We start from the raw sequence: 20,713 nt of genomic DNA, 5'->3' as shown, positions 1-20,713 counted from the left end.
CGGACTTGAGACAGTAACTTTGCTTACGGAAGATATACGTGCATTTGCATTTTGAGCGTAAGGTGTTCCGGACTTTTCGAATTGGAATTCAATTTTACGCGACATGCGCGCCTGGGTAAGGCAAAAATCACATATCTTCATATATACGTTACGTCGACATACATTCGCTTCTAGCGACTGTTGAAAACTTTCATTAACCATTAGATTAATGAATCAATCTTCAATGGAATGTTCTTTTTAACCCATATACTGAAAACAATATACTCACATGATCACACCTAATTCACTAATATTTTGCAAGAAAATTATGGAGTAACTTATCTAAACTAGTCCGGAAACATCATGTGCATCGGTTGAGCAATCTTCGCCTACCGGAGTGGCCAATGCTGCCGGAATGTTGAGTGTCTTGCCAGGACAAAGTGCTTCGTATTGATGCTTCAAACTTTCCAATTCAAAGTTGCAAGTCGCCAGAGCCGTCCGCAGTTCGCACAGTAGTACCATATCCGAACGCAACTCATTAAAGGCAACGCAAATTTCCTCGATTGGCGGAGGGTTGGGATCAACTTTGAACTCCTGGAGGGCCTGTTCTAAAGCCTTAGCCTTCTTTTGACCTACGTTGGCAGGAAGTTTCATCTTTTGAGACCGCAGTGATACACCAGTTCCTCGTAAATCCGTAAATTTGATACCAGCCGTTTCCACCGCATTGACCACGGAGTCTACTTTAGAAGGACGCGGCTGCTGTTGGATCTTCTTCTTCAGCTTTTTGTCATGCTTCTTGTGCGCACTAGCTTGCTGTTGCTGCTGCTCAGTTTGCTGCTGATCTGCTTGCGATATTAGCTTTTGCAAATCTTGTGTTTTTCGTTCCCGCTCCTTCTTACGGGCTTCAATTTTCTTCAGTTCATTTAACAGCATCTGTTCCTCTTCAATTTGTTTGGGAGTTCGGTCGAACAACTTTTTCAGTTGCTCTTTTCTTCGTCGTTCATGATCAGCATCGAACAAGTAGATTTTTTTCTCTGGACTACCCCGGACCTTATTAAGAATCCCAACAACTTCATAATACCTTTCCTTAAGATCCTCTACCGTTTTACTTCCGTAGTTGGCCCGATCCCAGCGATCAGCCATTATAATGAACCGCACATCAAATCGCTTAGCCAATTCAAATAAATGATCAGTTTGCGGTTTAGTCCATTTTGTTGGATGCGTTTTCAAGTGGGCATTATAGTCGGTCATAGTATAGCTAGGAATATCCAACTGCTTGTTGAACTTCGCAAACGGATATTCCTTTTGCTCGTCGGATGTTCTCTTCCAGTGGTGAAACACCGCTCTATCGGTGCGGGCCGGGTTCATGAACGGTGCCCACTCCCAACGGCGGACTTTTTTCATTCCCAGCCGTGCTTTGGCTTGTTTATATCCGGTTCCAGTATCTGTCGGTAGCAGTGGCGATGCATCCTTGTTGTCGTTGTACAGTAAAGCAAAAACCTCTCGATGCATGCCCTCCGGGCGTTTGACAGCCATTTTTCTGAAACAATCATATATAATGTTTAATAATACAGCCTGAATTCGTTAATTGGGCCACGACTGCACTTCAGCTGATTCGCTAATTGGGCCGACTGACAGTTGTTAGAAAATTCTAAACTCGAAAATTCCATACAATTTTGACATTCAAGTTGTCACATAGCCCAATTAGCGAACGCCCAATTAACGAACCGCCCAATTAACGAACCACCAATTAACGAAACTTTGCTGTATAATATTTAAAATGAAATACTTACTTTTCATAGATCTTTTTGTTTTTGGTGAGCAATGACTCCTTGGTCAATTCCGGTGTGACCGGACGCTCCAGGTCCAGAATATCGCGCACATCGGCCATAGTAGCGCCGACTTAGATTTAAAATATTATGTGCACAAATATACGTATATTCAGGATAACTGTTGGACCTGAATTGCAGCGGAAAACAAAATCAATTTACCAGCAGCAGTAGCCAGCAAAAATTCTTATTTTTTTGACAGATTATTGTAAACAAACTATTTTATCAACAGGGAACAGTATGAAACTGAATTAGGCATCCGAAGCATCCCGATAAAAAATCTCTCCTGCTTTTTCCCCAAGTGCGCATAAATTTGGGAGCCTACCGTTTTCTCCGAAGTATTTTATTTTCTTTTCTTTTATTGTCAATTGCAAGGAAAATTGTACCATCCAAAGTGCAATATTGCTCATAAAAATGCTATTTTGCATTAAATCGTTTCGGTATCTTCGGCGCACTTATTCGTTATCTTCCAAGCAATAAGTGCGCCGAAGATACCGAAACGAATTAATGCAAAATAGCACTTTTATGAGCGATATCGCACTTTGGGTGGTACAATTTTCCTTGCAATTGACAATATTATAATCTTTTAAATGACATAAATAGTTTATGGAGTACTTTAAAATTCGGAAACATTAGTAAAGCCAGAAATCATAGCAACTGAAATAATTTATGGGTCCCAAATTTATGCATGCACAAATATATGTATTTGCACGCAAAACAATCCACACATCCTTTTCAAATTTCTCTACAGGGAGTTACGTCACTTTCAGATGAACATTATTGGAAAATACCGCCAAAATACAATAATATATGTCTGATTTCCACATAAACGCACGCATACTAATGCAAACTACCATAATCTGTATGTATGAAATAAACTAAAATAAAAATAAATTCACGTAAATAGTACGGGAAAAGTTGGATGAAAAATATTCACATAACTTTTCCCGTAATTTCGACGTGAAAATTATTTTGAGTGTGTGGCAGCTCTGGTTCGGTCAGGCGCTTGCGATGGGTGCCATGCTTTTGTCGCCAACTATAGTTACTATATATATAGTTCGGCGAATAGAAAACCAGGCGAATTGGCATCCCTGATTTATGAAATTAAATTTGAAATTATGGTGAAATGTGCAGGTTTTTACGAAAAATAATCACTGGCGGGTGTTGAAAATGGCTAGTTCTATGAAAATAAAGTGTGTTTTTTTAACATTACTCCTGTATTTTGGATTTTGAAAAGCTTTTGGCTCCGCTTTTGACGTTTATTTGGCTCCCGATTTTCTATCCGCCGAACTATATATATAGTAACTATATCGCCAACATCTCAGCACATGCGAAAAAGAAACAGCAAGTCACTGCATACGTTGCACTCGACAATGTTAGTAGCAAATTTATTAAGTCGACTGTCAAACACCGTTCGTTAAGATAAGGATAGAACACATCCCTGGCACGAACGTCATTCTCATACATTTTTCTTGGGCTGTGAACCATAGATGCCAGAATCACAGATTTTTTCACACGCATAAATTTGGGACCCACCAATTATGTCAGTTCCTGTGAGTTCTGGTTCTACCAATGTGTCTGATAATTAAAGTGCTTCATAAACTATGTATAGGGGAAGGGCGGTAAAGACGGACACCTTAAGGTAAAGACTCAATATCTACTCAAATATAACTGTATTGATCGCAATTTTCGCACAAACTGAACCTTTAAGTCTCTGTCTAATAAAGTTACAACGTGCGCTGGAAAATTTCTTCCAAAATTTATGCTTTTTTTAATATTATAAACATCATGTATAAATCAGAGTTTCTGCGCAAGGGCGGGAAAGACGGACACTTGATATGGGAAAGACGGACACTCGCAAAAAGGTGTCACGCGTCGTCGAATTATCAGTATTAAGAAAGATTAACATATTTCATCATGTATTTAGGAAAGAATTGGTTTGGGAAAACCCCCTTCCCGATCCCCCCTTTGAGCGAGAAAATAAAATGGTTCCCTTCAATATTTTAATTGGTGACGAATTAATCGTTTCTAAACGTTGGCCTATTCCAACTGCTATATGACTTCTGGTTACTCTTACATATAAAATATTTAAGTATTTGCAATGTTAAATAGTTGTTGAGCAAAATGGGTTCAAAATCTGTGTGTCCGCCTTTCCCTACCTTTGGGTGTCCGTCTTTCCCGACTTGGATATCATTTGTTCAAACTTCAATAACTTTTTACTGAATATTCAAAAATTTACCAGGTTTCCAATGGATATTCAGTGAAGGATCAAACTAACGGAATGTCGTCTGTTTAGCATGATTATGTTATTTTTTAACGATTTACTAGCTATTTTCTTCACACACAAAATTACATCGGTAAGCGTATATACGTATTTTTTCTTTGTTTTGCTTATAAATTTGACAGCTGCGCTGCTAAAAATCAGCAGTTTAATTCAAAAGTGTTAATTCAGTCTATAGAAACATTCCCCATCATTGATTTGCTTCAAAAAATTATTGTTTATGAAATATGACAAGTGTCCGTCTTTCCCGCAGTGTCCGTCTTTACCGCCCTTCCCCTATCACAGAAAAAATACACTAGAAAAATTAAATATCGCGGAGAAAATGATAGTGTCCCAAATTTATGCGTGTGAAAAAATCTGTGAGAATGGCATCTATGCTGTGAACCATTTCGCGAAATTTTCAACTTTTTGGTTAAAATTTGACAGACGATGGTTTTTCGAAAATAACCCTGCTCGGAAGCATGGTTAGTTTTTACCAAGTTCTGAGAGCCAATGAGATATGCCACAAGTGAGAAAAGAGCTTCGATGTGTTTCACTGATTTTTGCTTGAATTTTTTTTCACCAGTGTATGGATGTTTAACATATAACAAGTTTATTCAACCCGAAATGAAATGAGATAAATTTTATCTATCAAATAGGAGCAATTGAACACCAAAAATTCATCCAATTCCAACCTGGACTGAATAAATAAATTGGCTGTTATAGAAACATATCTTCATCCTCACCTTATATATTATGCTCTTATTGAGTAAAACAACTATCAATCTGTTAAATATGAAATGGTTCGCATTCTGAACTGATTTTAACCACTCGAGGAGAAGTAACCATCGAACTGTCAAATTTTACCTAAAAAGTTAAAAATTTCGCGAAGTGGTTCACAGCCTTGAAGCCGTTTGAGCCAGGCTTGCTGGCTCGACTTTATATCGAATTTGAAAACAGCTGTAAGAATTACGCAATCATAGGATTTTATGCTTCAGAAAATTTGTTGCATGTAGTATCTAGATAGTGAAAGATGTTCGTTTTTTATGTTATCGGCAACTTAAGATAGGAAAAATTCTGACTTTGGATAGTCTTATATTTTTTACGATAAACATGAGAGGGAAACCAACACGCTGCATTCGACATACTGCGCAGCCTTAAATACATGCGTAGTCCCGTTTAAATTTTGTTTCAAAATTTGTCGTCTACCTCAAGGTTAGTCAAGAGAGGTTTTCTGATGTTGAAATTTGTTTTTCACCCCCGCTGGGTTACCCTTGACGATCACCGAAATTACCGCCACTATCGGAGACGGCTTCAGCTGACAGCTGTCGTGACAGGGATCGGGGATAGAACCGAGGATAGCACCCCGCTGGGTTCGGTCCACAAAATTTTGACAATTTCTCAACCCTGCTGGAAACCGCTTGGTGCCACCCCTGTTTATGACGTTCATGCCATTTATGACGCCGGCGTGCGGAACAGCGTGAAATGAAATTTGTTTATGGATTGGTGTCATAAACGAAACGTCAAAACTTGAAATTAAGATAAAAAGCCAGCAGCGAAGTTTTAACTGCTTGGGTGTTTGTTAAGTTTATTATTAAGCTACGGTCGACGTAATATAAAATTTTTCGTTTAGCTATCATTCCCGGAAAGTTTTCAATTCAATCATGGCAGCGAGTATCGTTCCAGAACCTGTTATTTCTCGTGTTTACATTGGTGGCCTTGGTGAGCAAGCAACCCGGCAAGACATGGAAGAACTTTTCAAGGATTACGAGCCGTATACGGATCTAAACTTGCTGCGTGGTTACGGGTTTGTACAGTTTCCTTCCGAAGAGGCTGCTAAGAAAGCAATAACAGGTCTCAATGGTAAATCGTTAAAAGGACGCAAACTGACGGTGAAGATAGCGAATGATAACCGAGCGAAAAAAGGGCTTCTTCCTCGAGGTGCTGCAGGCGGGCCGGATGGTCAAATGGTTCGTGATCGATCTCCAATTGACGGAAATCGTGGCTATCCTGAATCTTTTCCCCCCCGTGGAGCATATCGCGGTGCATATCCCGGGATGGACATGGGCGGTTATCCAGACCCGATGATGCGAGGACATCCAGGAGGAGGAGTACCGATGCAGCAACCGGAAAGCAATGACTGTGAGATTATCGTTGTTTCAAGAGATTTGACGTAGGTCATCAAATTATTTATTAGATAATATGTTATACATATGTCACTTTATTTATAGAACATACGCAGAAAATATTGAAGCCAGACTGAAGAGAAACGGATTAACGGTAGATTTGCTCTTCCCAAACGATGATGTCCCAATAGGAAAGGTTTTATCTAACATTGCGTCGCGTGGCAGTTATTATGCCATTTTGATAACTCCTGAAAATGAGGAACGTAACAGCATAACGGTAAATGTCTTATACGGAGTTCCGGCGGAGCACCGCAACATGCCGACAGAAGATGCAATTATGTTTATTTGCAAAGATTATGAAGAGAAACTTCGAGCCGAACGAGAAAAATTGGTCAAATATCGAAGTGCAATGATGCAATCTAATCCGCAATCCGCAAACAATCCGTCTCACATGATGTATAATGCCCCGCCCCTGCAGGACAAGCATCCGGAACCCATTCAGAATATGATCAATCTTCTGGCAGCCAATCGCCAACTGACAGTACTCCAGTACGATCGACTTATTAAATATCTGAATCAGCGTAAAGAAATGCAAGTCAAATATGAGCTCGGCGAGGACATGGATTCCGTCAGCGCAAATCAGTTGATGACTGCGAAATCAAAAGAGGAAAGTGAAAAAGATTTACAGCGAAAAATAATGGACATTCTCAACAAACCTTCCATTATTGCGCCCAAACCGAAACCGGTGGAACCCGAGCCGGAAGTACGAACGACCAGTAGTGGCGGATTTTCCTCGTTCGGAGGACTTACGGTGGCGTCGGTAGCTTCCATTAATAGCGCTGCCGCAAATCTGGGCACTGCTTCGGCTTCGGCTTCGGCCAGTTCTGTTGCACCGATTGCCAGCGCTACACCGAAACTGCTACATGACCCCAAAGTACAGAAAGCTCTCGATTCATTGCTGCTTTCCGGTTTGGGTGGCGCGTTAAAATTTTAAAACGCTAAGAACTGCATTCCTAGGTTAGAAAATACTTGTAACTAAGGTAGACTTGTATTATCTGTTTTTACTCGCCCTTGCGTTTCACATTTAATATGTATTTGAGAAAGAAACAAAAGATGAAAGTGTAGTTTACCGGTGTAAAATCCAAATCATTCAAATGAAGATTATGTAAAATGGAAAATTTTTGTGTACTCGGTTTTGCTGGGTGCAATGTTTCAGTTTAGACTGTATTTTTGTTTTGTTTTGAAATTACAGTTTTATCCATATTTACCTAATCGTGAACTAAACTGAATATTAGACATTAAATAGCGACGAACTCGTATATGAAAATAACGAATGATTCGCCAATCACTTCATTAATAAAACGATAGTAAAATTTTACCAGTTTGATTTTGTTTGAAATATATAATCTTGCTTTATGAAAGACGAACAACACTTCATTCTTTCTTATTTTAGATCGAACACCGGTAAGCAATTTCAAGCTTCTATGAAATAGTAAATAAAAATTTTGGAGTACAGCTCAAATATTTTTATAGATATTTAAAAGAAAAGCCTATATTGAAGCATATCTTACATTTAATCATCAGTTTAACCGGATTCGATCATGCTTATGCACAAAAATCACCATCACCATGCGAAATCTGTCGAACAAAAATCAGAAGATCCTATTTTGAAAACGAAATGGTCATGATAGTCTGGTACAAAACAAAAAATACCAAAACATATTTAAATAGGTAAATGCATAAACAGTTCTCTCAGTTTCATGCACCCCATTGGCAGACAACCATGTTTTCGCCGCCAGCATCTCGTGTATGCGAAAATGAGATAGCATGTCAGCACTGCGTTTCACTCAACTGCCAGCAGTCTGATTTGGGCACGCTGTCAAATTTTGAGCCCCGGACATGCTGTCACTGACGTGTACTGCAGCTCGATATGGAGATGTCGATGGGGTGGTTTCATGTGAACCTGCAATAATGAGGGTAATAACCCCTATTCTGTATTTCGAAAGAGTTTATGTTTCGTTCGAAACTGACATTTCGGTCGAAAAAACAGCGGTTCGAACGAAAGATCTTCATATGAAAAAAAACAATTCGAACGAAATATTTGCCAAGTCGATCGAAATATTTCAACTCGTTCGAAATACAGAATATGGGTGAATGTGTTAATTAGTACAAAATAAAATTTAGCATTCCTAGTCTAAAATCAGAATAATTAAAATTATTTCCGAGCCTTTTAGTAGAACTCCCGAATAACCGAGAAAAAAAAAATCATTTCCAATTTGTTCTCGGTTAGACTAAAATTTAGTCTGTGCTAAAATGTATTCAACAATATTCTAAAAAATCATTTTTTCGTATTTCACAAAAAGAAAATTTCTTCCAATCAACCGAGCAACTACAAATAACAACAAAGCGTGCGTGGTCGTATACTCGTATGCATGCATGTCAACGTCGGAACACCATCCCTAAGGCGGGATTTGTGTATATTTACATTCGCGCAGTCGTTGTTCAGCGACTTGCGGAGATACCGCACTACCTGGCCACCTGGTCCGCAAGCAAGCTGCGGGGTACCTAAAAACTGGCTGCCTTTGATGATATGGCACAAGAACGACGCAGAGGCGAAAGAGAGGCATAAACGTGGCTCACTACGTGCGTCGCGACGCGAACTAATACATTGTAGTCGAATACGCTGAGCTGAGCGAAGAGAGTATTAGTTGGGAGAGCGACCCCATGTGAACTGTGTGACAACATCACCAATCTTACAATCGATCGAACCCACGCAAGTGGTTCAATTCATTCAGTTAATAGTGCAAACGAAAACTCCGTGACTATCTCAAACTTGTCCTTGTCGATTACTAGAATACTACCTATGCAGGCCCTGTCGCGGTCAGACTTTGTTTTAGATATATTTATCTTCAATCCAATCATATCTGCTATCGTTGTATATCGTGCCCCCTATGCTCGCCTTATTGCACTTTCGTGCAATGCGTATAGAGAAGAGAAAAGACCACCACTTTGTAGAAGTCCCCTAAGAGATTCGAATGGGTCCAGATAATACACCACTGACAGCACAGTGGATCCCATCCATCGTTATCTTGATAAGTCAAATTGATCTTTCTGAAACCTTGGATGGTAAACGCATAAACGGCTAGATAGGCCGTAAAATAAACTACCATAGTGGTACCCAGCCTCTTATTATTTATTATTTATTATTCATTATTTATTATTATAGCCAACAGATAAAGTATAATCCTAATGACTATGATGAGGCGCTTATGAGGTGAATTACACTTATTGATAATACAGTTTTATGAGTGTTTCTTCAAGTCTCCTTCAGTCATACTTCAGAAATGCTAATCAAATAAGATAAAATTTACTTGAGGAAAAACATTATAAACCTGATACACTTGGCAATGCTCTGATAAAACTACTATAAGAAATGAATAAGACCAATTTGCGATTGGATTGTTACTTGGGTGATGAAGATGAAGCCCGAAAGTCCTAGGCGAAGAAATATACATAGCCGTATCAGGTTGCATTAGGTTTCTTTTTCATTTAGTTTCAGGTGCCGCATTCTTTCCAGCTTATTGAGGGAGCCCGCAAATTCGAGATTGTAGCGCCACAAGAGGTCATTGGCGAAACTAGCGCTCATTTCTAGGGGGCGCTATAGCCCCGGAATTTTTTCCGACCGTTTTATTGGTCGGCCAAGTCAATTTTTCTAGGGGGGCTAAATCAATCCTAGGGGGGCTTAGCCACCCCTAGCTCCCCCTAGTTCCGCCAATGCAAGAGGTGTGCTGGAAGAAATAGATACAGCATTAATTAGAGCTGCGGCAATACACACGAACTGGGCACGCCTTTTATTAATATGGGTGACACGCAAAAGCGCGTGATTGGATGGTCGCCAATCGACAACCGTATATGCATGTAGAGGATTAGAGGCCGTTTCTTCAACATCAGCGTTATCAACGTGCATAGCCCACACCTAGAAAGAGATGAAGACGACAGGAACACTTTTTAGACGCAGCTTGAACGTGAATACGACAACTGTCCAAAACATGACGTCAAAATCGTCATCAGAGACCTCAATGCTTAGGTTGGCCAGGAAGGAATTCAGAATGGTTATCAGAAAGTTCAGCGCACACCTATTTACGAACGAAAACGACCCTCGACTCATTAACTTCACCGGCTCCAGAAATACGACCATACGAAGTACCTACTTCCGGCACAGCCTGCCATATCGGTACATCTGGAGATCACCAAAACAGACGGACTCGCAAATCGACCACGTTTTGAGGATGAGGGAGAGCTAAACGAAGTTCCTCTCAAGAAGTACTGGGAAGCCTTAAAAGAGCCATCAACAGTGTAGCAAAAGGTGCCATTGGGTTCACTGAAAAGATTCGACGTAACGACTGGTTCGACGATAAATGCCAAAGAATGTTAGATGAGAAGAATGCAGCGTGGGTGTCGATGCTGCAGCAGGAGACCAAACCCAAAACGTATAAGGCTATAGACAGAAACGAAGACAGCAAATCCAGTTTTTCCGGGGTAACAAGCGGCGCCTGGAAGGAATGGAGTGCGAGCACATGGAACAGCTGTATCGTTCTCAAAAAAATTGTAAATTCTACAAGAAATTGAATGTATCCCGCAAAGGCTTTGTGCCATGTGCCGAAACATGTCGGGATAAAGACGCAGAGATCTTGACGGATGAACGTGGGGTGATCGAAAGGTGGAAGTAGCACTACCATGAGCAACCTGAATGGCACGGAGACGGAATATCAAGGCAGCAAGGAGAATGGCTATATCAGTACGGCGGCCCCCACAATAGGTGAAGCGATTGAAGCCATCAAGCAACTCAAGAACAACAAGGCAGCTGGCAAAGATGGCAGTGGAGCATATCAAGATGGGCCCGAATAGATTGGCTACCCTGTCTGCACCGGGTAATAGTCAGTATATCTGGGAAACAAAATAGCTGCTGGAGTGAGTGCAGGGGGGAGGGGGGGTAATATACCCAATATACAAGAAAGGGGACAAGTTGGAATGTAATCCTACTATCGAACAATCACCATTCTCATCACTGATGCCTATAACGTGCATTCTCAGATCATCTTTCGACGTCTCTCGTTACTAGCAAGTAACGTCGTGGGAAGTTATCAAGTCGGTTTTGTGGACGGGTGATCGACAACAGACCGAATCTTTATGTTGCAACAAACCCTGCAAAACTGTCGCGAGTACAAAATCCCATGGCACCACCAACGATACTATCGACCGTGAGGACCTCTGGAAAATTATGGACGAAAACGGCTTTCCCGGGAAGCTGACAAGACTGGTTAAGGCCGCGATGGATGGTGTACAATGCTGTGACGATGTTTGGCGGGTTCGCGCTTGAAGGTGTTATATATGAAACGTGCGGGTTTCAGCATGCGGTGTGCGATTTTCAATAGGGTTATTGATCGTGGTTCGGCCTATGCAAAAACTGATCCTGGTTCGGCCCATTAGCATAATCATCGCTAATTCATCAAATATTTACAGATTTAAAGGTAAAATAATTTTATAAGCAGCTTATAATATTTTCCTATGCATTGCCTTCATTTATTTGCCATAAAAATTAATGTAACTAGCTCAAATAATTAAATTTATAAGATATGTAAAAGCGGCTTCTAATGTCGTCATCAAAGCTCTCTTTTTAAACGCCTAGAAAGTGTTTTAGTCTGTGAAGTATTGGTTGAAAACAATTTTAAAATATAGATTCAACTATATTCTTCCATTATTGGACCGTTTTATTCCAAACAAAAACCGAGATTACGACTTATTGAGAAAATACGATTTTAATTTTTTGATCTTAGTTCGGCCTACAAATGATCGTGGTTCGGTCTATCAGCTTCACTGAATCGCCGCTAGTGGCGCCGCGCTTCGCCCACGTTTTAACCAATTTCTGGCTGTACGTACCACTTGTGTTAAATCTAAATGTTGTGTTTTATGCCATATTTTATTATTTCATGCATTTCAGAAACAAAATTATTAGCATCCTAAAATTGAGTTTTTCTTAACAATAAATATGAGGGTATTTTTTCCAAAGAAGCGTACAAACTGGATTGTAATGTTTCAGAATTTTATGCAACCTTGTACACGACTTCAGGGCTTGTGCATGAAACAATATTTAAAAAATTCATGGTATCGTGTTTTCCTAGAAAACTCTAATGGAAATTTCCCGATTTTCATGTACACCCCCTATTTTAAAAATTCATAGCTGTTGAGCCAAGTATTGAAAAATAAATATTTTTTCATGCTAATGTAAGCAAATTTACTCATCAATCCAGAAAAATACTATCTGGAAAAAAATGCATGATTGTGGGAACTCTACCGAAAAATCAATAAAAGTATAGTATTACGAACTAGTTGGAAATGAATTCCTTTTAGTTCTACTATAATTTGACTTTCATACGCGTTTTTCGGTTACGACTTGCAACCTTCATCAGCGTGGCAAATTTCTGCAGAAATTATAGTAGAATTAAAAGAAATTCATTTTCAATTAGTTCGCGATATTTCGTGAGTTCTACTAAGACGCTCGTAAATAATTTTTAATAAAAGTATGCTTTACCTTTTGAATTTTTCAAAAGTATTTCGGTTCGCCAATTTCTATTCTTTTAACGATAGGAATTTAGGATTATTTGTTGTCCCTGAATTAGGGCAAAAACCAACGACTATCGTCGGTGTATGACCGGTTATTTGTTAACACAGTTGTGATTTCAAAAGCAGCTATTTTCACTGATCTATTTGAAAACATGCTGAAATTAAATGTAAATTCTGTCTTTCTTCGAAGGCACCTGTTAAAATACAGGAAAATTGCGAGACTAGTGCTTCGATCCTATCGAGTCTTACAGCCTCTTCCAGTCGAAATTATAACATGCGACGCCTGGCTTGTTGAATCAGTGTTGTACCTTGAGGTCAAGTGGGAGGAGAAAGTTAACTTATTTAACACTGCTAGGTAGATAAAGTGAAAAAAGATACTAGATTTACCCAAAAATACATCTGTACTATTTGTAATGCTTCCGAAGAAAGTAAAAAATTATCTGAATTTATATAACCCAAAATAGTTAGAATATTGACCATGTACAAGCTCATTTAACACTGCTAGGTAGATAAATTGAAGTGAGATACTATATTAGGCACCAAAAGTAAGCTTATACCATTTATTATTGGTTAATATATAAAAACATTCGTTTCAGAAACTTTTTATTGGAATAGGCCGAACCAAGATCATCGATGGGCCGAACCACGATCAACATAGGCCGAACCAGGATCATAATTTGACTGTCATTAAAAATCAAATTATAATTCAACTGGCCCTCTAAAGTTTCTTCTAAATTAAGAAATAGAATCGTCTTTAGTTATTCTTCCTAAACATTCTAATTTTGTTTCGAAAAACATTGTGATTTTGTAGATATACGTGCATTAGTCCATGTGTGCTATGTGAAACAGTGAGAATAGGCCGAACCACGATCAATCACCCTAAAACTAAACAACTTATCTGTTTCGCTGACGACGTGGCCATTGTCTTAAGGACCTTTCAGGCGATTGTTGAGCAATATACCAAGCTGAAACATGAACCAGTGAAGGTTAGATTAGTGGTGAGTACGTCTAAAACCAAGTATCTGTTGGCAGGTGGAACCGAGCGCGATCGACCTCGCATAGGCAATAGTGTGGTAGTCGACGGAGACGAGTTTGAGGTGGCGGACTGTATTTCTCGGGTCGTTGATGACGTCCGATAACAACTGCAGCGAAGTGATACGCAGACGCATTCTTGCCAGAAGTCGTGCTTACTACGGAACCCAAAAGACCTTAAGGTCTGGCAAGCTCTTCTCTTCCGTACCAAATGTATCATGTACAAATCACTACCAAGCCCGGCAGTCCTGTATGGGCACGAAACGTTGACAATGCTCGACGGAGACTTGAATGCACTGGCCGTTTATGAACGATGTGTGTTTAGGACCATCTCTGGCGTGGTATATGAGGACAGTGCAGGGAGAAGAAGATGAGCCACAAGCTGGTGCAGCTCTTCAGTGAACCTAGTATTCAGAAAGTTGCTAAAGCTGGAAAGGTACAATGGGCAGGACATGTTGTGAGAATGCCGGACAACAACCCCGTACAAATGGTGTTCCTTTCGATTCCGTTTGGGCGACGTCCATTTAGTACGTCACGTAAATTTTGACCAAAATTAACCCCCCCCCCCCCCTTCCCCCCTTTGTCACATTGTTACATCTCCACGTTCCTCACAAAGTAACCCCTCCCCCCCTTCACAGCAAAAAGCTTTAATATACATTCCAAACTTTTCATTTCAAATTTTCAATTTAAGGGGACATGAACGACTAAATATTTTGAAAAACCCTAATTTTTTTTTTAGATTCTACAGTCTTTTCCGCTTATTTTGATACTAAATTTGTAATGATCCGGCCACGGGAAGTGGCCGAAAAACGATCATACACATAAGCATTCCAGTGCGGCGTGGAACAACTTCGGCGAAATAAAACGCCGCTCCTGGAAAACCACGATATTCAAACTTTATGTACCTTTTTCTCAGAAACTACACAACATATTGGAACAAACTTTTTTTTGTTTGTAGCTTTGCAAAGACTTTTATAACTTTTGAGGTTTGTAAATAAAACACAGCCAGAGAAAAAAGAAAAACAAGACAAAATTTTATTTTTTCAGGCATATTTTCTTCTTCTTTTTCGTTTTTCTCAAGCTGTGTTTTGTTTACGAAACTCAAAAGTGGAGCATCTGAAAAGTGTAGGGCATTCGAGAAACTGAGACGGACAGTCATGGACCGAGTTTGTGGAACATTGTTATGCAGTCCTAAAGGACATCCAAAAGGAAATGGTGCACCAAGAGCGCTCAGTGTGAACTGGGAGTGTGCCGTAATTGCTTAAGATAGAGCAATACTTAATTCAGCAATTTTATGGATATTATTTGACTCTGTAAAGCCCCATACATACCATTTTCGAATTTTGCTTGGCTAAGGTGTTACAGTAAATAGGCAAAATAGATGCACTGATCGCAGGACAGCCCTGACTGCAGCGTATATATTTAGCCCGTCATCATCCATCTTTCAACGAAGCCGATTCTATAACATCCCACAAATAAGTTCGCAATTGGTGAGAGTCGTCGTACTTAACTTCGACTACCATTGCGGCTGGGACCTCTTCTACGTTTCAAGCATTATCAAAATTGCCGACCCCGTCGCCATGGCTCTCTGCTTGGATGCTACTCAGGTGCTCGCGTCGAAGTGCTACTTCTACCTTCAGGTCACACTGCCGTTCTACTGACCCATTCCGGCTTGCAGCACAAAGCTTTGCCTGATGCATCCAGTTTCTGTTAGAACTTTCGCGTTTCCGGAGAACGCATTCTCCTGTTCATTTAGGGTTTGGGTTTGCTGGTTTTCTACAGTATATGTCGTTTCACGTTTTGATTAGTTCAGCTGCGTATTTTTGACGCCCGCCTTGCAGCGTTCTCCATCTACGAATACATTCGTCGTCAAACCAACCGTTCTGCTGATTCTGGTCTACGTATCCGATGTTTTCTTTTAGGCCTGTAATGCGTATTTAACACTAGATATACCAGACCAGTCATTTTGACTGGTCGTGCAATTTCAATTTGAAATTTCTACAACATATAACATTTGCTTTTAGAAACTTTGTTATGACTTTTGTAGCTAGAAGTAGAGAATACATTTTATGAACTTAATGTTACTTTATATATATTAGTAACAAATATAATTTTTGTTTTTGCCATTTATACCAGCACCAGTCAAAATGACTGGTGCGAGATTCTATGACGAAATGTAGCATTTCGAGAGAACGGTGAGTCTGATGCATGACATTATTCAGTGAAGTGCCCTTCTTAATGGTTCTTGGCCATTTTTGTCGAGAGTCGGTCCTTTTCGGCGGTTCTATTCTTCAGCTGACCGATTTCTCGCCGGATCTCTTTGAGATCGGAAGTCGAAACGCCCCTAGGCTGTCATACGTTGATTTTTGCTCCATTTCCTTTTGCTATATCAGCAATTGAGATCCCTATCAAAGAACTGCTTCCACTCATCAACCACCTCGCGCTCGTTTGTGGCCAGGTTTCCCTGCTCGTTCCTGCACATGTCAGGCCTCTTTATGTATTCTTTACGAGATTGGTTAACCTTTTCATAGAACTTGTGCATCTCACTAGCCGGAAATAGTGGTTCTAGCTCTCCTTCTGGGGTTTTGCGGCCTCACTGATGGCCGAACGTATCCTGCTCCATTAATCCTCGAGGGTCGAAGTACCTGGCCACAGAGGAAGGCGCATAGTACGCGCGTAGTTCTCAGCACCTTGCGGGTTGTCTAATTACCGAATATTTAACCGAGGGGGGTGGCTTTGTCGTGAGGTATATGCCGTCGATAATTTTGAGCGCACGTGAACTGCTGCTAGGTAATCTGAGTCGATATCCGTAACCCGTAAGGAGCGTACGTTGGTGATGCTCGAGTCGAGAAAACCCGGTCTTCGATGAGAATATGGTCGATTAGGTTCAATGTTAGTTGGTCAGGTGATCTCCTGGTGGTTTTGTAGATGTATGCGGGGAAAGAATGTGTTTCTGATCCCCAACCCTCGGGAAGCTGCAAAGTTGATGCATCGCTGGCCGTTATCACTATACATTGCTTCCCTGTCGATCTGAGCGTTCATGTCCCCAGTGACGATGATATCCCGTGGCGAGCAGCTATCGTATGTTGCCGCCAGCTGGACACAGAACGCTTTTTTCTCGTCGTCGGGTCTACCTTCGGGTGGCCAGTGCACGTTTATGATGGTGTAGATGAAGAAGCGGCCTGTTATCCTCAGCACACATATCCTCTCGCGATCTTGCATTCTGCCCATCACTACGAATTTCGTTCCCAGCTCATAAGTTGCTCTACCGTTCTGGCAAAATTGGGCCTTACCGCCACGGATCCCCCACACCTTCCGACCTTTGCGACAGATCTCCTATTCGCTATGACGGCGCCGCAGTGGAGACACCTACATTAGTTTCGAGTATGCGTGAAGCAGAATAGCGATTTGTTAAAGAGTGCAAAAGACAGAAATATGTCGGAAATAATTTTCACGCATTCAGCTACGGGCAGTTCTGTAAGTGGAAAAGAGGTCGTGCGGTGCCGTCATTGCAAATAGTGCCACAATGTCGAACTTTTGCGGTTCTAACTGAACGAGCAACATCCTGTCACCATCCACGAAATTTAGTGATTTACAATTCCTGGTAGGAAGCATCCATTCCAAATCCTTGTTTCATCGCCTTTGTCCATGCTAAATATTTCGAGTTGAATTTTCTTGATTTTTCGTAATATTTTAGACATAAAAAGCTTGCCCTACTAAGGCTATGCTGCCGAGTCTCATGATGGGGCTACCATCGTATAATGCCGAGACAAGACAGGGCCTGCTTGCCTGTCGATATACGACCTTAGTTTCCACCAGGGTTGGTTGCCACGTCTCCACTAAGATTGCTTATATTCCGACTAATAGGGTAATCAACCTATTTTGGACCCCATCTGTAGCTGTACATAATTTGGACACTTACAGCAAAATCAAATGGAAGTGTCCAAATTATGTACAGCTGCAGATGAGATCCAAAACAGGTTTGTTACCCTACCACGAGGAGGTGGAGATAGAAGTTGCTGATTAAAAGGCTAAAGACCACTATGGGGTCTGTGTTGCACATTATGCAGTCGTTCACCAACCGTTTCTTATCCATTTTGACTGATTTTGGTATAAATAGGTATACAGTTGGATTTCGAATTTGGCATGGTTCGATTTTGGCATGCCTCGATTTTGGCAACAAAAGTATCCGTTTTTGGCAACACAAAATATTTTACTTCCAAAAATATGCTTAAATATCGGTCAGTCTCCGCATACATACTTTAAATGACGAAACAATATTGCCCAAGTGTGTTCATGCAAAAAAGTTTGCGGTTTCGAATAATAATATTTTTATAGCCGTAGGACTACGTCTTACCGCAGGTCGCCAAAAACTTATTTGCACCGCACACATAGCTCTGGGCGGATTTTGTAAATATAAAAAGGTTACAATCGTTGATTAATAACATTTAGTCAATTTCTATCGCACTTACATTCAATTTGTTCATATTAAAAAAGGGTTTCGATTTTGGCACGGTCTCGATTTTGGCAACATAGATGACACGCATTTGTTGCCAAATTCGAAATCCAACTGTATTTAAAATGCTGGTATATCTAGTGTTAAGCTAACGCTATTCGCATAACAGTTCCATCTCCATAGAAACTTGGAACGTTATGCGAATAGCGGCAGTATATAAACGGAATACATCGTATGCGCAAAATGTCAAGCGCTACGTAAATACCCCTAATATATTTTTCTCGTTCATTTTTAACCTACCGATCGCAACACGTTTCTTCCATTGACGAAAGGTACACAAAAACCCGATTCTGTAGTGTATTGTGTTGACACTTAATGTTCACCCATCGCCGTCAGCGCGGAACGAAAAACGTAGGTACACAGTGAAGAGACTCAAAGTGACACGATGACGCGAGCCGAGCGGCGCAATTTCATACCCAAACCCAATCCAGTTCTGCTATAGTAAGTATGTAGTGAGCGTCGGCTAGCTCAGCGAAACCACCACGATGCAGAGCTCCGGCTAAGTCAGTCGCTTATGCGCCGCCGGAACGCGATCACCACTGATAGAGTAGGTCTGTGGATCCGTAAGGATAGGTACGCGAAGGGGCACGATTACGCGCGAACGTTTTATCAGCTGATACGCGCCACGGGGTGTTGACGAGAGTTTGGTCTGCTGTGGAGTTCGTTGTGCCACTGTTTATGTTAAGTGAAACAAATAAGAAGTTGTTAGCGTTTTAACAAATGAAAGGTGATTTGTTAATGCTAAAGCAGTGGTAGTAGCATAGAAAGGGCTTACTTGGTTTGAGTACAGCTATAACTTTCATCTGTTGGTGGTAACTAGAAGAAATGTTAATACGGTTGACGTGCAGTGAATGGTTCGTTGATTGTAACATATGATATGCTAATGTTCAACAGAAACAAGATATAGGTTGATGCTGTTGGTTTTACTTTGAATAAGTGATTGTCACGCGAAAATTACACATTTAATCTATATGCATATCATGAAATATAATACCAGGTGTAAAGAATCAAATTATGAAAACTACGCATGCCTACGAATTGCGTTGTAAACGAATCGCTAACGAAACGCCAATCATAGCATCATCATTCGCATCATTTGTTCGACCGGAGAGGATTTCAATTTTACGTTGGCGTAGGTGGAGAAGGCGTTGATTGATGATTACCTCCCCTGCTGAGCAGCAATAAATATGGCCATCGTCGTCAGGGATTGGTGCCGGGAAAGCCGTTCTCGGAGTGTCTCGCGAAGACCAGCATCACCACCTCTTCCACGGCAACAAATGCAACGGGCTCCATCGGATCGTGCCATAGTTCATAGACAAGGCGACCGTTTCATCGCCTCTGTGGGGCATCAATCAAGGTAGGTACTCGTTTAGGCCATGTTGTGCTCTGTTGATCAAAACAAGAAAGTTTTGCTCGTTTTTGTCAATCAACAATGGGTTTGCAGACCGAATCAGTATATCAAATCTATTTTTTTTTGTTCAAACAGAAAAATGTAACTTAGGTAGAAACTGTGTTGTTCTACTTATTCAAAAGATATACAGTCATGCTGCCAATATTGTTCCTATTTACACTGGAATCGTTTATATATAAATTGAAAAAAAGACGATTTGTGACCTACGTATATACGTACATCGATCAACAGTTTTATTTGAGAAGTAACCTGTTCAACGATTATCCGAAACATAAACAATAAATGTTTGTTAGATAGTCACTTCTCCACATTATACATCTAAATGAGAAGTCGACATCTAAATGAGAAGTGTTCGCTCCGACATGCTGCGTGGACTAGGCCACTAGGTGGACTATGTGGACAAGTCGTTCAAAGCAAATACTGCGATATTTACCATAAATTCATTCAAGTTAAAAACTCTTCATACGCGAGTATTATTCGGTACAAACCCTCATAAATCAATCTTGTTTTTAGAACAGTTGGTTTTTATGCATATCTAAGAAAAAACTTTCGATCAGAAAATTATTTTTTTTAAATAACTACACTGAGAATATAGCATGATTTATATAACGAAAACGAACGCTTATTTTACGAATTCTTTGGTTGCTTTCTACCACGAAGTAAATTCATATATCATATGGTAAGCGAGAATGTGCATTCGTTCGAACCATTTCATTTACATTTTAAAAAAACAACGAATAATAGCTGAAACTGTAAGAATAAAAACAAAACTAGGTATTAGACTATATAATAAAACGAGCCGCAGTAGTTTAGAGAGTAAAACATGCGGGTGCCAACCATAAGAGCGTGGTGCGAGCTACTCCTGCCATTTCACAACCCAATATATTTTTGGTCTATATTGAAATTTTCCAGTTCATCCAATTAATTATTCTTCGC

At 40.4% G+C, this 20,713-nt stretch overlaps 3 protein-coding genes across 3 annotated transcripts in view; 2 read left to right on the top strand and 1 right to left on the bottom strand.

Annotated features, from left to right (window-relative positions):
- Positions 1 to 282: 282 nt before the first annotated feature.
- LOC128737190 (DNA methyltransferase 1-associated protein 1) lies at positions 283 to 1,965 on the bottom strand. Its single transcript, XM_053831779.1, has 2 exons — positions 1,773 to 1,965; positions 283 to 1,519 (listed from the first exon to the last, which is right to left on the bottom strand). The coding sequence occupies exons 1-2, from the start codon at positions 1,868 to 1,870 to the stop codon at positions 322 to 324; spliced, it is 1,296 nt and encodes a 431-aa protein (XP_053687754.1). The 5' UTR covers positions 1,871 to 1,965; the 3' UTR covers positions 283 to 321.
- Positions 1,966 to 5,620: 3,655 nt separating this feature from the next.
- On the top strand, positions 5,621 to 7,704 carry LOC128735533 (nuclear receptor coactivator 5). Its single transcript, XM_053830015.1, has 2 exons — positions 5,621 to 6,241; positions 6,300 to 7,704. Exons 1-2 carry the CDS (start codon positions 5,733 to 5,735, stop codon positions 7,186 to 7,188), a joined length of 1,398 nt encoding a protein of 465 aa, XP_053685990.1. The 5' UTR covers positions 5,621 to 5,732; the 3' UTR covers positions 7,189 to 7,704.
- Positions 7,705 to 18,877: 11,173 nt separating this feature from the next.
- Positions 18,878 to 20,713, top strand: part of LOC128738623 (uncharacterized) — an 89,071-nt gene continuing 87,235 nt past the window's right edge. The window contains exon 1 of the mRNA XM_053833910.1: positions 18,878 to 19,723. Within this exon, the coding sequence (XP_053689885.1) occupies positions 19,554 to 19,723 (170 nt within the window). The 5' untranslated portion in view covers positions 18,878 to 19,553. The remainder of the gene's footprint in view (positions 19,724 to 20,713) is intronic.

The sequence above is a fragment of the Sabethes cyaneus genome, chromosome 2 (assembly GCF_943734655.1).
Source record: "Sabethes cyaneus chromosome 2, idSabCyanKW18_F2, whole genome shotgun sequence".
Lineage (NCBI taxonomy): Eukaryota > Metazoa > Arthropoda > Insecta > Diptera > Culicidae > Sabethes > Sabethes cyaneus.
Note: the sequence above shows the minus strand (reverse complement) of the source record. Positions and strands in the feature narration are given on the sequence as shown.